This window comes from Cyprinodon tularosa, unplaced genomic scaffold (genome assembly GCF_016077235.1).
Source record: "Cyprinodon tularosa strain WSP-4 unplaced genomic scaffold, ASM1607723v1 ctg294, whole genome shotgun sequence".
In the NCBI taxonomy this organism is placed as follows: domain Eukaryota; kingdom Metazoa; phylum Chordata; class Actinopteri; order Cyprinodontiformes; family Cyprinodontidae; genus Cyprinodon; species Cyprinodon tularosa.
This window is the reverse complement of record NW_024039001.1, coordinates 736,590-754,064: the sequence shown is the minus strand read 5'-3', so window position 1 is coordinate 754,064 and position 17,475 is coordinate 736,590. Positions and strand designations below refer to the sequence as shown.

Sequence of the window (17,475 nt, the reverse complement as noted above, 5' to 3'; positions counted from 1 at the left end):
TTTTTATTTTACACAAAAAATTGCAAATAACATTTTGTAGCCTGTTGGTTATTTGGATTGAATTAATTTGAACTGGAGTAAATTGCCCCAGATTGGTTTGAATTAAATCAGATTAATTGGACTGGATGTAACTAGATAAACTTGATTAGGCAGGATTTTAGTCTACTTAATTGAATATATTTAAATTAATCTGGATCGAACTGGGGTGGACTAGTTTTAAATCCGAATTGGATTAGATTGAGCTGAATTGGAACTGGGTGCAAATGACTTCTCAACATAACAGTGTTGGACTTGACTTGATTGACTGAAGTAAAATGAGGTTAGGTTGCGTGATTGTATTGGATTGGAACAATTTAGACTAGATTGAAAAAGATAGAATTGACAAGAATTGAATTTATGGGGTTGAATTAAAATAGATTAAACATAAGACTAAATTGGATTGGACTAGGTCGAATAGACCTGAACTGGTTTGAATTAAACAGCAAATTTCCTACTACCTCAAATGACAACTTTAAGATGCAAATTTGAGCCAAAAAAAGAATATTCCAATTACAAACGTAAGTACTTTGACAAGCCTAAGAGTCTAAATGTGTGAGTAAATTCTTATTAAAATTCAGATATTTCTTTGATTTAGGCTGACAAAACACATCATCAAACTTTACCAAGATCTTCAAATGGCATATTGTGAATGCTTTGTGTATATATAGTGTCTATCCCATTCATCTTGAGTTGATATTTAAAATTTCTGCCTTGCAGGTGATAAAGAGCACATGCAACAGAGGATAGTCTATGTTGTATTCCTCCTTTTGCCTTTAAGTGAAAATTACATTTGCATATCTCATATCTCAGACTGGCTCACCAACTCTCTCAACATTCCCTGTGATGAGTGCTTGTACGGATTCACTTTTCAGGGCCTTTTCTCCATACTGTTGCAGATCACATGCTGAAATTGCATGTTTGAGGAACAGAACCACACTGCATACGGTTTGTCTGCAAAAAAAGGTGTTCAAATATTTACAGATAAATGCCTGCAGTCCTAATTGCAGAAGTTATCTAACAACTATATGGACTTATTGCTACAGTACCTTTCATTGGATGTAGTGTTTTCCCTGCATGAAACTTCCTCAACCTGCAACAACTGAGAAGAGCAGTTACACCACTTGGTCTTATTTACACAAAAAACATCAGTGCTGAAAAGTAAAGATTTGTTGTCATGTTTGTGGAAATGTCTTACCTCAAGTTCCGGAAAATCATTGAATAAATTAATACAGTTTGAATTGCTCGTCAATGTCTCACCGCTGGTCCTGTTGCAAGAAAATACTTTTGACACCTGAGTGAGAGATGGGAGCAGATAAAAGCAGATCATTGTAGTAAAACTCTAACACATTAATTTCAAGCAGAAAGAGAAATGTCGCTGGACTCCATCTACCACTGTGCACTGTGGATATGAACTAACAGTTCAACTAGCCGTTTAATGGTAGATGCATGACTTGATATTTGTTTCGGCATTTTATTGCATCTAAAGGGACTAGATCTGTTGCAAAAAAAAACAAGGCCAGTCTGAAGTGATTTTCCAGGGGAAATTTAATAGAAATGTCTGGCACTTTGCAGATATCTAGGTTTGTTTTCCCATACCTGAACATTATGGAGAAATACAACGATAATGTTTTTATTGGAAACTCCCCTCGTCTTTATTGAACCAGAAAGTTGAATAAAGATGAAGAATCTGTGCCCTGTGGTGTTTTGTTTTTTGTTCAGACTTTTGCACGCCATCAAATATTTGTTTTTCTGCACTTTAAGCTCATCTACTTGCAAATTTTATTTGAACCCTCCAGTGACCAGTGGATTTGGGGAACTGACAGCTGTTTAACAGATTGTTACTTCCTAAGGAGAACATAAAGAGCATGAGGTGTTTCCCCATCAGTTAACCTTGCAAACCATTTTTAATTGGGCTGAAGGGAGAAAATCAGCTGCAATCTTTTCTTTTAAAAGCGGAAACAGTAAGGTTTTCCGAATTAGCTTACAGTAAATTATTATAATAGTCATTTTTACAAACTACTTGGGATTTTATTTTTCAATTAACAGTATTAAAGGTATTTTATTTTGGAGGATCTGCAAAGATCTGCAGTTAAATTGGAATGACCTTAACAATCAGCTGTATATTTCATAAATATGGCTTTTAAGCAACAGTAGCAACATGATCAATGATCAATAAGAAAGCTGGTCAGATTTAAAACAGTAACTGATGGTGCTAAATCTGGGAAAATCAAAGGAAATCAGAGCTCCAATAAAATGTATGATGAAAGCATATGCATGTAATTGACATAAAGTCATGTTCAGAAATTACAATGATGTGGCTTCGGTATTTATCAGATAAAGAAAACCCTTAAAAAAACTTTAAGCAGGTATAAAATTGAACTTTATTAACCACATTTCTGTCATAAATTAATTTCTTTTTAAATTTTTGATGTAATATTCTTTTCCTAGATGTTTTTTTTTATTCTCTGAAAGCAAGAGAAACCCTATCTTTAAAAAAAGCTTGAAAACATCTGTCTCATATGTTCACTCAGTGAATAGAGGAACTGAAATAAAAGGACTTTTCCATAATTTTCTAATTTGCTGAGTGAATCTAAATAGCCAATTCAGATTTCTGTCATTTCTAAAAATAAATATTAATGAAAATCATTCATCGGTTTTCACCCATTTCTCATCCCTAAAAAGGCTTGGTTTGTTTATTACATACAATGCTGGCAATATTGTTAGAAATTTTAGGATAGAATATGTCAAAATATAAAAAAAGCTGAAGGATGTGAATACTCTTGCAAGACTCATAAAGACTGAACATATTGGCAAAATGGGTACATAGCTATTATAACAGCAAGGAGTTCAGTTTTTTTTGCTGAGCAAAATAATCTGCTAAATGAAAATGTATTCATTTTATTTTTATTTACTCATATTATTTGAGTTTTTTTTACACAGCAGGGCTTGTAGAAAAATATGCAGGGTGGCCAACATACAGCCACAGTGGAAAAAGAGCCACAGAGCTGTAAATGTCAGAAGATGCTGTCTGGTTATTAACTACACAATTATGTCAAGCGGTCGGTTCACTTTAAAATTGCCTTTAAGTGCTTAACAGAGCAAAATTGTTCTGCTTCTACATGCTGATATGGCTCTGGTTAAACTGGTTTCTGGGTATGTGACATTTATAGTAATTAAATGCATCAATTAGTGAAAGAATAATGGAAGCATGCATAGGAAACACAGTCACGTTTGATGGGGGCGTCCTTACCAAGTTAAGGGCAAATTCTGTTTCATTTTCCACACTTATGGACATCCAGTAGTAAGCACCTGAAGGTAGAGATAAGGCAAAGTTAGGCCACGAAATGTCAATTAGAAACAGTCAGATTGGAGTAGTGAGAGTGACTCTTACTGGTGTTGGAACATAATTGACTGATATCACAAATAACTTGGGGAGTTCCTGAAAGAAAAGGAAACATTTTGTTCTCAGTAACAAACCTAATGTCTCTGATTACCCCCCTCCAGAAATAGGCAATAAATATCTCCTGAATGTAGACCGACTTGATGTGAATTATCCTTCAGGTGAGCTTTGTTCTGGATGCTGGGGTGTAATTGGAGGAATGCTGGGTATTGTTGCGACCAAATTGGTCGGACTGGTTCCAGGTGGGGGGGCTGCCTCCACTCTCTTAGCGTGTCATACTTGAACTGGATGGATAGATTTCTGAAACATGACTCCTTTCTTAAAAGGCATTAGCTAACTGTAAAGCTGTGCACAATCCACTAAAGATTCCTTTTATAATCCAAAACAGTTTTCACACCATCCTGGCTATACTACATCTAAAAAAATTACCTCTGGTCTTGCCACTCTAGGGGTCACCACTGTGACCTGCCATCAAGTAATTTGTCTTTTTTTTCCCCTTCACCTTTCCTGTTCTATGTTCTTGCTTTTAGACATTAATGGCGTTTTGGGTCGAAAGTCAAGTCACAGTGTCTCAACTGGTTCTAAGTCCAGACTTTGACTAAGCCTCTCCAAAAACTCTTTTGGCCCTTTAAATTAAAGTGACACTGCATAACCGTTGACCCAAGGTTTAGTTCCCTTAGAGGCTAAGAAGTTGCACAGTGTTGCTTTAAGGTGCAAACTGATGGCTGAAAATTCTCCTTCAGTATTTTTATGGTAGAGGATAATGGTTTAATCAGGCTTAGATGCAATCAACCCCAGACTATAACAGTACCACCACTGTTTTTGTATATGAGTCTATCCCTCTTTCTTAAAGGCTGAGTTTGTTATAAGCCAGGTGCTGCATGCACAAGTCTTGAGGAAAATCTAAATGCATCTTTTTAGATGTAAAAACAAATATATTATATATTTCATTTTAAGGTTTTTAAACTGTCTCATGCACTTAACCAGTTAACCAGTGACTCATTTTTGTTTAACCTACTTATTTTTTTGCAATTTGTTCTTTTGATTGTATTTCTTAATTATAAATGGCAGACATTAATCAGCTTTGGGCAGGTTTTGTAGAAAAAAAAAAAAAAAAAATCCCTTAGACTCTGGTTGGTTGGGATAGAGTTCCAAACAAAAACAATAACAAACAAAAAAACTAAATAAAAAATAAACACTGCATGCTGCAATTGCTCATATAATTTTTCCTGATATATTTAAGTACATCAAAGGCTCAAACAACATATCTCTAGATCGTCACTTTTTTTCTCATTTCCTGTTGCAGCTACCCTTACAGCTATGCAAATGTTAGCTTGTAATGAAAAAATAAAATAAGAGTATATTTGGTTTCAACCGTATTATTTTTATCTCTGTTGTTTCTATTGTTTTGTTTTGGTTTTTTTTTTTTTCAGAATGATGTAGCACACCATACATCTGTTTCACCACAAAGAAAACAAAAGAATATTTTCTGCTTCTGGAAACATCCTGCTGAGCTACATGGTTATATCCATCTGCTACCACTTCCTGTGCTGTATATGGAAAACTGTGGTCTTTTCTGCTGGTCAACATAGTTGTGTCTTTGTCCATAACGGAGCTCCATAAAATAAAAACCACTGCTCATCTTTGTTGTAAATTACTTAAGCAGCCACAAAGGAAGGTTCTAGCTGATTGGTATTGAAAGCTTGATGTTACTTCTCCAAGGATAAAAACACTATTTATTATCATTTATTTAAATTTCTTTCATTTTTGACCGTATAACTCACGGTTAAGGCAACCTTGTTGGGGAAATTGACATGAAAAGAGCAGTTTTTTTCAAGGGATTTGATGGTATTTAGTGAATCTCCATGGCACTGAACAGCTCAGAACCAATCCATAATTGGAAATTGCCTTTAAAAAGGCAATTTGTAGAGGACAGTTTGGGGGTTTGAAAATTAGGCTGTTTTAACCAGGAAGTACATAACTAAGCACCGAACAGTAGAAGTTAACAGGACAAGACAACCAAACTAACAAGGATCACTTTAAAACTGTGAATTCAGTGAAGACGGAATGCTAGAACATGGTTTAGGGGTCTCAAACCGGTTCCAGAAAGGGCCGTGGGGCTGACTTATCAACTCAGTGCAATCTGAACATGATAACTTGATGAGATGAATGGAGTCTGGTGTGCCATTGCTTGGTTTGAAAGAAAACATGCAGCCACACGGCCCTTTCAGGAACCAGTTTGAGACCCCTGGTAGAGCATTATCCCATGTTTTCATCCGGCCAAAGGCATTTTTCAAGGTCCATGTGACTTATTCTGGATTTTTTTCTCCCAGATCACAGAGTAGACAGATTAGAATAGCATCAGTTGTCCTTAAAGAAATCTACATTGATTAGGATGTTAATTCTAGACGGGTAATTCTTGCTTGGATATTTCTTTTCATACCAGGGCTTAAGAATTACAGGATTATCACTCAGACGCTGGTGACATTCAGTGATTTGTAGAAGGATCTTGTCCATTCCCTCCTTCAGGCATGTAGTCCTATTTAGTTTGTTGTAGCTATGTGCCTTTGTAGTCGCAACTGCTGTTTTTCTTTAGGATTTTGGATGTCAGTGTCCAAGTGTGTTTTGGTCCAGGTCTTGAGAGCCTGTGTCAGATTTCCAAAACCTTATGTTTTTTTCACTTTTCTTTCTCTCCTTCCTGGTTGAATAAGCTGGTGTTGTTAGCATAGTCGTTCCTCCTAAGAAGACCACCATTCACCTTCTACTTTAAGTGCAGTTCTCCCGAAAATTTTGGGGCGAGAAATATGTGTTGTGTAGTTGGCTCTTGATATTTTCCATATGTTGCTCTAGCTCTTCTGGAAAAGCTCAGTTGGATCCTTCTGGTCTGTTGTGTAGCTGCCTTTGGATCTTCACCTCTTTCAAAACAGCATACACTCATATGATGTGAAATATTGGTGGATCTTGGCAGGCCATTTTCCACAACGGATTACACAGACAACACTCACACAGGTGTTTAAGTCATGTGGACTCACTGTTCCATTGTAACATCCATTGTGGCAAATGCACTCAAGGAACTGAAACACAATTGGCAGTAGAAATGTTGGATGGACAACAGTTATTTAGTCAGCAAAAATAGACTGAGGTTGGTTTGTAGGTAGGGGAATTTGTAATGAGATTTACATGGGCAAAGCTGAGGAGTGACATGTAGAACTGTAGAAGACGGGGAGAAGGTAAACCTCTGGTTGTGGGCAATGAGAGAAGACAAAGCATGGATATATATGATATAGATATAGATATAGACAGATTTATAGATGGTCTACTAAAGCATCGTTAGGGACTGAAACCAACCAGATATACGAAATTTTCGCAGTTTTTCAAAACTACTGCCTTCTCTCTAGATGTCTGTCAGGAGTGGGTCCTGGATCAATCAGGGCTGAAGTTATGTAAAAAAGTGGCAATAATAGTGTGGGGACTCTGGCCCTTTGCTGTATTACATCCTACATCATTTTTAGTATTGATGGGAAATGGCTAAATAGAGCCTTGCAATTTTTATGCTAAGTAAACTGTAACAGAACATCCTCCCAAATATCATGCTTGTATCAAAATGATACTTACTATTGGTACAAATTTGCTAATTTATATGGGTACAGTTGCACACCATTCAGCACTTACAGCAGTCATTGTTAAGACAATAAAAATATATGGCCTGTTTTTATATTAGTGTGTAAACCATATTTCGGTATTGTCTTTAACAGTGTTATAGTTGTTGAGGCTAATCAAATTGTACATGGCATGGATGTTTTTCTATAGCTTTGTTTTAAATCCAGCATCAAAACTGAGACACTGCTATAAAAGTATAAAATCTTACATTACATATGTATATATATTTGTTCTGACTTTTCATAATAATTTTTGATAGATTGTGATAGATTTTTTTTCTGTGTCTGTAGAGAAGCTTGTGCTTGTGTGGAAAAAGAAGTCAATAGTTTTAGTTTAAGATTTTTTTTTGTTGTTGCTGTCAGGGGGTAGTGTTATACTATGTCTTTTAATGTGCAATAAATGTATTAAATTTTGTAAATATATATTTAAAATGCATAAAAATTAAAACCTTAAATGTTGCATGCTTTCTCAGTCCAATGTAGCTTCCCATTTGTCCTGGAAAAATAATTTGCCTATTTTCCAGTTGTTAAAAATGGGGAAACAAGTTAGGTCATGGAGCTTGATAAAAACAGACATAAGAGGAAGATAGTGATCTCTGAAATAAATTAAAGAGAATTCAGTATATTACATGCATAATTGCGCAGTAAGTACACATATAATAGACTGAATTGAAGCTGGGATTTTTGGCTGGCCCACACTGGTTTTGTTGAGCTCTATATGGCTTTATGTTGGTCTGATGCTGGTTTCTTTTGCCTCATGCTGGTCAATGCTGGTCTATTGTGAATTGGTGGACATCAGCTAGACCAGCTTTCACCATCATTAACCAGCACCAGGATTTTCTAGCTATACCTTTGATCATTTGGTAGATAATTTCTAGCAATAGCATAGGAGGATTTATTTGAAAATCATGTCAATTTAAAGTATTATATACTAATTCATATTGATATACCAAGAGCTGGTTACATTATCTGTACCACAGGTGTTTCAAGCTGTGTTTCCCTGTCGTGTGTTTTCTATCTTGCCGCCACCCTTCAGCTCAGGGTCTGACTTTGTGGGCTAAAGGTCTGCTCTGAATGGTTCTGAGCTGTAAGGTCCTTGTTCCTCACCATCATTACTTGAGATTAAACTGCCTAATGGTTCAACCACACAAACCAATTCCACGTTAGATGTTTTTGAACAACCATCAATGTTTCAATCCATCTCGCTTAAAGAATTTTGGGCTATTTTCAGAATGTTCTTCCTCTGACGTCACAAAACAAAGATGTTTTGTTTGTTTGTTTGCTAAGTAGCTGTTAATCTGCTACTATGTCGCTACCAAATGTAGGATATTTGTGTTAACAATAAACCTGTTTGATCCATATTAAGTCAGAACCATGTGGTATGTCCCGCTGTATAATTTTAATGCAAAATTGCATGAAATCATTATTGTGTGATCAAGACTTTAAAGTGAGGTACTGAGTTAAAGTATGATTAAAAATTTCTGTATTAGTAGTAGTGTAGGTGAGTTACCTGGAGAAGATCCGGTTACATTTCCAAGTCCACCTTTGAGTGCTGAAAAACAAGATAAAAATGATCAGATCTGTTGCTTTGCACTTGATAAATGAGATTTTTGTCTATTAATATATTTTTCCTTGTTTGTGCACCGGTTGATATAAAGACTAATTGATAGAGTGAAAATATACATTTCTCAATTTTTTTTCAAAATGTGTGTCATATATCCACAAACATAAATATTTGAAGATGATGCTTAATGAAACGATTAGTGCATCATTGCAAAGAAAAAGGTAAGCATATATGGTGTGTTATGCAATTGTAATAATTCCCATTTTCACTTATCTTGGTACATTTTTATTTCATTTTCCTCACTTAATTCATAAATATAGTTTACCTATATAATTTAATTACAGCTACAAGAACATAGTTCATCCTAAACATGTGGGATAGGCAACTAAAACATCAACTAGAGAAACAGCCTAGAAGTCCATGATTACTGTGAAGAAGTAATGAAAAAAAGATCCCAGGCAGAGGTGGGAAATTTGTAAACAGGATAACTAGTAATATTTAGCTTTACTAATCTATCCTATTGGCTGCTCAGTGGCGCAGTGGATAGCAGCAAGTAGGTTCAAGGTTCGAGTTCCGGCCCGGGGTCTTTCTGCATGGAGTTTGCATGTTCTCCCTGAGCATGCGTGGGTTCTCTCTGGGTACTCCGGCTTCCTCCCACAGTCCAAAAAGATGACTTTTAGGTTAATTGGCTTCTCTAAATTCTCCTTAGGTGTGAGTGTGGAAGTTTTTTTGTCCTGTTTGTCTCTGTGTTGCCCTGCGATGGGCTGGTGGCCTGTCCAGGGTGAACCCCGCCTCTCGCCCATAGACAGCTGGAGATAGGCACCAGCACCCCTCACTTGGGATAAGCGTGACAGAAAATGGATGGATGGATTACTAATCTATCCTTAAAAGAAATGATAACCATTGTTGATAAAGAGTCACTAGAGTGATTTCAATTACTATACTCCATGTAGGACAAATACATGGGGGTAGCTTCACGCTGTGGGGGGTGGTTATCCTCGCAGGGGCAGGGAGGCTTTTTAAAAATAATGAGAGGAAAATTTCCGTTGTATACAGGGCTTTCCTGGTAACCTCTTGGTCTTGATTCATGTTGGGATCTGAGGAAAGATTTGTTTTGATTTTTGTGCTCAGATGCCTTCCATCCAGGCTGAATGACAGTCAACAATTTTATAAAGTAGAGACATTTTATTCCAGATGTCCATAGCAGATGGAGAGTTACTGCCGCAGACTTACAGCTATAATTACAGTGAAAGCTGTTCTACACTTGGTACCCCCAGCCAAAAACAAGATTGTCGATTCAAGCGGCTGAAATGAGCTTTCAGGATGGATGGGCACTCCCTTAAAACTGCTTCTCCTCTACATGGAGAGAACTCAACTAAAGTGGCTCGTATATGTTTTTGTTTGGATACGTCACCCTGTAGGTGTTCCAGGCACGTCCTGTTTGCAGGAGTCCCAGGGGACCACCCTAGAACCCCATAGAAAAACGACATCTCTCGGGTAGCCTGACAGCATCTCAGGCTATATACACTATATTGCCAAAAGTATTTGCTCACCCATCCAAATTATTGGAATCAGGTGTTCCAATCACTTCCATGGCCACAGGTGTATAAATTCAAGCACCTAGGCATGCAGACTGTTTTTACAAACATTTGTGAAAGAATGGGTCGCTCTCAGGAGCTCAGTGAATTCCAGCGTGGAACTGTGATAGGATGCCACCTGTGCAACAAATCCAGTCATGAAATTTCCTCGCTCCTAAATATTCCACAGTCAACTGTCAGCTGTATTATAAGAAAATGGAAGTGTTTGGGAACGACAGCAACTCAGCCACGAAGTGGTAGGCCACGTAAACTGACGGAGCGGGGTCAGCGGATGCTGACGCGCATAGTGCGAAGAGGTCGCCAACTTTCTGCAGAGTCAATCACTACAGACCTCCAAACTTCATGTAGCTCAAGAACAGTGCGCAGAGAGCTTCATGGAATGGGTTTCCATGGGCGAGCAGCTGCATCCAAGCCATACATCACCAAGTGCAATGCAAAGCGTCGGATGCGGTGGTGTAAAGCACGCCGCCACTGGACTCTAGAGCAGTGGAGACGCGTTCTCTGGAGTGACGAATCGCGCTTCTCCATCTGGCAATCTGATGGACGGGTCTGGGTTTGGCGGTTGCCAGGAGAACGGTACTTGTCTGACTGCATTGTGCCAAGTGTAAAGTTTGGTGAAGGGGGGATTATGGTGTGGGGTTGTTTTTCAGGAGCTGGGCTTGGCCCCTTAGTTCCAAGGAAAGGAACTCTGAATGCTTCAGCATACCAAGACATTTTGGACAATTCCATGCTCCCAACTTTGTGGGAACAGTTTGGAGCTGGCCCCTTCCTCTTCCAACATGACTGTGCACCAGTGCACAAAGCAAGGTCCATAAAGACATGGATGACAGAGTCTGGTGTGGATGAACTTGACTGGCCTGCACAGAGTCCTGACCTCAACCCGATAGAACACCTTTGGGATGAATTAGAGCGGAGACTGAGAGCCAGGCCTTCTCGTCCAACATCAGTGTGCGACCTCACAAATGCGCTTCTGGAAGAATGGTCAAAAATTCCCATAAACACACTCCTAAACCTTGTGGACAGCCTTCCCAGAAGAGTTGAAGCTGTTCTAGCTGCAAAGGGTGGACCGACGTCATATTGAACCCTATGGATTAGGAACGGGATGTCACTTAAGCTCATATGTGAGTCAAGGCAGGTGAGCAAATACTTTTGGCAATATAGTGTATATATATATATATATTTGTTTGTGTGTGTGTGTAAATATATATGTAGTATATACACATGTATGTACATATGAAAACATATACGCATGTACATATACAAAACAAAACCAGTTACCTGAGTCCTCAGAATTAGCCCCTCGTCTTAATCGCTTGTGCTCTACAAGACACATAAAGACATGCAACATTCAACATGCTCTAGAACCATGCAATGGAAAAGACATACAAACACTTAGAGCTTGCATGCAATATTACAAGAATAAATGTATAAATAAATGCAATTTTGGTGAGAAATTGAAAATAACTCCTATACTTTCTATGTTGGTTTTGTTCTTAGCTTTTCCTCAGTAGGATTTAAAAGTCATTTTCATTTCTTAATGCTAGATAAGTTTAAAAACATGTTATCGTTTCACAGTACTGAAATTAACATTTTTACTATATAGTGGACCTATTAGTGTTATAGTCTTGCTACGAAATGTTAAAATTACATTTTGGCTAAGATTAATGAAATTTCAAAACAAAGGATGAGGGGCATTGAATGCTGTCTAAGGGACTTTAATCTGAATGTATAAGGGTCCAATTTTTCAAATCACCTTTGTGAATTAGCTGTGCTGCAGAGATAAAACTAGTTTCTATATACCCTGAAACCAACAAGATGGATGGATGGATGGATGGATGGATGGATGGATGGATGGATGGATGGATGGATGGATGGATGGATGGATGGATGGATGGATGGATGGATGGATGGATGGATGGATGGATGGATGGATGGATGGATGGATGGATGGATGGATGGACTTGATTGATAGATGTTCTATAAAGGAAAAACTTCCCTTTACATGTGTGAATATATGATTTTTTGTTTTCCTGTAATACACTTGGAATTTGATGTGAAAATGTAGAAACTTCTAGATGCCAAATCATTTCTCCTTTTAAAAGAACGAAGGGCATACTTTCTTCTAATCATTGATGTACTGTAATTTAAATATATTTGAATCTGATGTCACTTTGGTATTACCCTTAAACAACATGTCAGTGAATTACATTTTGTGTTTAAAAGCTTGGCTGAATTTTATCTTAAACACAAACCCCGTGTTTGAATGAGATAAGAGGAATGATGGAGAATTTGACAGTAAGGTAAAGCCCCACACATAAATGCATTTATTGCATTTATGGGAGATTAATTAATCAGAAAAGTATCTTACATTCAGTTAACTGGAATATTAGTAAAGAGGCTTAATCTAATGCTGAGGTTAGTGAATAAACATAAAATAGAAAAAATTAAAGGTAAAGCTTGTTTTTCTTCATATCTGTCTCACCACATGAAAGAGAAGGGTCCGTTTCTTTCGCTTTGGGACTGGTCACTTCCCAGTGGTTTGCATTCCAGCCAATTACAGTGCCATCTTCACATGACCTGTGTTCACCCAGGTCTGCCCACATACGGAAAAGGTAGAGCTCAACTTTTCCCATTGTGACTTCTGGCGTCCGCCGTCTCTGATGGCAGCCCAGCCACAGGGAACCAGATGGGGGGATGGCCTGAGCAATGACCGTCCTCTCCGCTACTATTTTGTAATCAACCTGAAAAATGTACGCATTGTTTATTGATAATAATTCAAGCCCTAATAGTGAAATAATTCACTTTCATCACACTGCTGTTAATAGAATAAATTATTCACTAATAGCACACAGACAGTTTGAGTTCATCTTTGTTTTTTGCTCACATTTCTCAGACTAGCTCCTTAAACCTTTACAGGCTAGGCGCTACAAAGCTGGTAAAATTAAGCAAAAGTCTAATAAAAGAAGAGAATAGAAAACTGAGTTTACTGTCTGCTTTCTTAACCAAATGAGGGATTTCTAGAATCTCTATATTGACCTCCCCAGGGATGGCATTATATAGCAGGAAACTGACAGATTGGTGGGACTTATTTCGCTTTATGTGGGCATTGCTCTACGCTGTCATAATAAAAATGAGATAATGCAATCTCACAAAGTGTCATCAGATATGCAGCACGACTAGTAAATGTAATTTAAGAGAAAAGCCAAAGATTTTAGTTTGACTCGGCTCTACCTTAAAGGAAAGAACAAGAGGTCTATCATATATAGGGGACTGTGACAAAAAAAAATACTGCGGTTCTGGAAAAAGAAATTGCATGAGGTGGTTTGGCCATTTACATTATTTCAACTCAGTTCATTTATATATCACCTATTCACAGCATTTCATCTCAAAGCACTTTACAAAAAAGACATTTCAATCCAAGCATTCAAACAGATTTATATTTTTTCCTGAAGAGAGGACAGTCCAGGTGAACAGAGTACTGCTCACACTGAGCATGCACATAGCACCATGCTACATATAGCTTATACTGCACGTGCACACAGCATCATGCTACATGTAGCTGACACTAAGTGTACACACAGCAGCTAGGGTGGCCATTTCTATAGCACCAAAAAGGAGGACATTATGCTGCATATCAATAAATTACTAAGGTGTACATAAGAATCTGGTACATTCTCATTTATATTACAATTTTAAAGGGCTTAAAAAGGATGCTTGTGTAGCTGAATAGGAAATATTCATGAAAAGTAAAAAAAAGTATTGATTCCCAGTAGGGCTGAAACAATTAATCAGATTAATTGTGATTAATCAATTGTTGAAATAATTGTCAACTAATTTAGTATTCAATTAATCGTTAGCTGGAGTGTAGAGGCTCTAAAATGTGCCTTCAACTGACAGAGCAACCCACTTAGTGCAGTAATTATACCAAGATTGTAAAAAAATATATATACACTTTGCATTTAAAATAAAATAACTTTTTTGTTTGTCAATATGCTCTTTCCAGAACACCTCAAGGGAAATGTTTTTGTCTCACCTGGTTTCATTTTGTAAAAATCTTATTATTAATCAATTAATTGAAAAAACAATCAACAGATTAATTGATTTGCAAAATAATAATTAGTTGCATCCCTAGTTCCCAGTATTTGTATTTATTTAATACATTATGGTGTTTAAAAATGGCCCACTGAGATGAATCTTTAGAAGTGCAGAATGCCACAAGGCATAACATGTGTGGACTTAAATGTTAAAGAAATTATTTAACAGGTAACAGACATAATAATAAAAAGCCTAATATTTTATTCAAACAACAAAATAAATTGCGTAAAAAAACATACTCAACTACTCAAATAGTATTGATTTTTTTTTAAGAGCTACAATCTTTTGGGAACTTGTCTTCAGTGTCTTTGTGTTTACAGCAGACCTCTTTCTATGGTCATGCCTTTAGCTGGGGGTGAGTCACTGAAAATCTACTTTCACACCATAGTCTACACTTCTGTGGGACTGGTGATGTTTTACAGTATGGTCCACCTTGCACAGGTCCATGGAAGTTATTTCAGCATCCAGGGGACACAAAACTTCATTAAAAAAAGCCCTCATTGAAGAGGTACCTACTGCACGTTTATTACTTTTTCGTTAATTCGTACTCGCATGCCGTTCAATTGCAGTTTTCCCTCGCCTGCTTATGTCCACATCGCATCGACAATGTGTGCAGAAGCCATGGAATGAGTCTGGACTACTTTTCCTTAAAAATTCACGCTCTTTTTCTCATTCAGATTTAAATGAGGTCTTGCATTTTGGCATAATGCTAACTTTCTGTCAATGTATACCTTAGCTGCACTCTAATCCTTGTTAACTTTTTCAACCAATGACAAGCAGATATTTATCTGACACTACACCACTCTTAATGCAACAGATACAATTTCAAACTGATTTCTTGAATATGACAATGAGTTTATATCAATGACCTTCACACCTAATCTCAGTCAAGTTCTGCAGGAAGAATGAGAAGCTTTGATGCCAAGATGGACCAAAATCTTATCTGTATTTACAAGGACAGATCACGTGTGCTTGTAAATACCATCTCCTATACATTGTGTACTGATATTACAACAGCCATATTATGTAGCAGCAAGACAAAAAGATCTTTGTCCTTATTTGAGAAATCTTCCCTTTATATCCAATTGCCCTCCTTCTCCATGACTATTATTGTTTAAATGACAAAAGGTTCTGAACTTGTTTAACACAATTTAAGACCTTATAGATTTAGCTCAAACTTAACTGGGTAAAATAATATTATTTTGGTACGGTTTTCATCATTTATAATAGTATATTAAGTATTTTTACTAGTAGACATGAATATTACCTCAAGGCTGAAGGTATTTCTCTGTACGTCCCTCCTTAGACACACCCTGTGCCATTGCATTGGAGAAATCTTGAAAGGAAACTGGTGCCGGACTTGCAGTAGCCACACATAAAGCGCTTTGTCATCTCCCTCCAGACCTAAATTAGGATTGGGTGTCCGGACTGAGCTGTAGGAGAAGGCCACCCAGTGTCCAGGGACAACCACTTGAATATTAACACATACGGTCATCTGGGAAAGCTGTGGAATTGAGGTCCGACCCTGAAGGGTCCAATGGTCTTCACAGCCATTTAATACTGCTTTAATGTCTCCCAGGAAATATCCGGACACTGAAAAGGAAGAAATGAATGCAGAATTAGAATTTTGATTGCTTTGAAGTATACATGAAGAAAATAAGCATATATTGGTTAATTAAATTTAAAAAAGCATTAACATTGGCTAGAAAATGTTAAGCCACACAGTTGGAATGTTTTAGGAAAAAAGAAATACAAAAGTGGTAATGAGGGAAAAAACACCACTTTCCTCTGTGAAAACATAACAGTTTCAAATATTGGGTTTTATTATTTGTTTTCTGATGATCGATGAAGTGTAATTAAGGTGGTTTATATGCCTGGTATGAACAAAAGTACAGAAATCTCAAACAAAACGGGCTTTGCAGCAGCAGAAATAGAACAAAATAATTTAAAATTTGAATTCAAATACAGCTTCTTTTTTTTTTTTTTTTTTTTACAAAAAAAATCTATCACATAGAATTTTCATAGTCAGGTTAATATCAAAAGGAGTAAAGGAGTCAAATTCAATCTAAACAGATTTAGATTGTATGACTGATGCATTTTAACAAATGCATCAATCAAAAGAATAAAAAAACAGCAAAATACTTTTAAAAAACTTTGCTGTAATTGCTGGCTAAAATTTGTTCTGTGGCTCTAGCATCTAAATGTTCTCCCTGTTAATTATCTGTAGTTTTCCCTGTTTTCATTTAGTTCATAAAGCAAGCCATTGCATATGCAGTTGTTACTGTAGCCTTGATTAAAATATAAGTAAACCGTTGAGCCATTGCTTTCTGTTTGCCCTGCAGTGGAATGTCTGCCCATCCAGTGTGGCCTGCTTTCAAACATTTACTGAACAATTTAGGAGCAAAATTGGTTTAGGAAAAAATTTAATTAATTGCAAACAATTAATTACAGACCCTGTAAATAACTCTTACTAATCTAATCACACCACTAATATATATGAGCCTCCTCATGGATCATGCTGCATGGGGGATCATCTTCCAACTGGCCACAGGCTATTTGACCCCAGCTGATGCAATTACCAGCTTCTCATTTCTTTAATAACGATGTCGAAAGACTCATCCTGTGGTCATGGAAAAGATGCGAGTCTGTTCAACGGCCTTCCTACGCTGTGCCATCATAGCATTCATTTAAAGACCATTCCACTGCATTCCTTTTTTTTTTTAGCTTCACTAACATACAAATAGGACTTCTGGTTGAGTTTTTTTGTGATTTCTTTTACCAGTTGAAGTTTCTGAAAACTCCCACCCCTAACGGGGAATTGAACACAGGACCTCTTTGTTTTAAAGCAACAGTGCTTTGGGTTCATGATTTAACTTTGGATTTAACAGAGATTACCAAGCAAGCATTATGTTAATTTTTTTCAGTTTTTGGCCCAGATAAAGGCTCTTTGCAGAGGTCAAGGTAACTTTCTCTGCAAAAAAAAAAAGGAAATAACTAGCAGATATGAGCATATTTACAATGTTTACCTGTTGGAGAAGTTTCTGCTGCCAGGAATAACCAGATGACTTGAAGGAAATAGAGTCTCCATCTCCACTTTCTCTCTAAAAGAGGGTCACACAT

At 37.1% G+C, this 17,475-nt stretch overlaps 1 protein-coding gene across 1 annotated transcript in view; it reads right to left on the bottom strand.

The window, feature by feature from the left end:
- The window catches only part of LOC119787314, a 25,601-nt gene extending 8,126 nt beyond the window's left edge, over positions 1–17,475 (bottom strand). The window contains exons 1-10 of the mRNA XM_038291104.1: positions 17,382–17,475; positions 15,623–15,948; positions 12,743–13,001; positions 11,539–11,580; positions 8,609–8,650; positions 3,431–3,478; positions 3,290–3,348; positions 1,235–1,330; positions 1,086–1,138; positions 860–990 (exon numbers count right to left, since the gene is read on the bottom strand). Of these exons, the coding sequence (XP_038147032.1) occupies positions 860–990; positions 1,086–1,138; positions 1,235–1,330; positions 3,290–3,348; positions 3,431–3,478; positions 8,609–8,650; positions 11,539–11,580; positions 12,743–13,001; positions 15,623–15,948; positions 17,382–17,475 (1,150 nt within the window). The remainder of the gene's footprint in view (positions 1–859; positions 991–1,085; positions 1,139–1,234; positions 1,331–3,289; positions 3,349–3,430; positions 3,479–8,608; positions 8,651–11,538; positions 11,581–12,742; positions 13,002–15,622; positions 15,949–17,381) is intronic.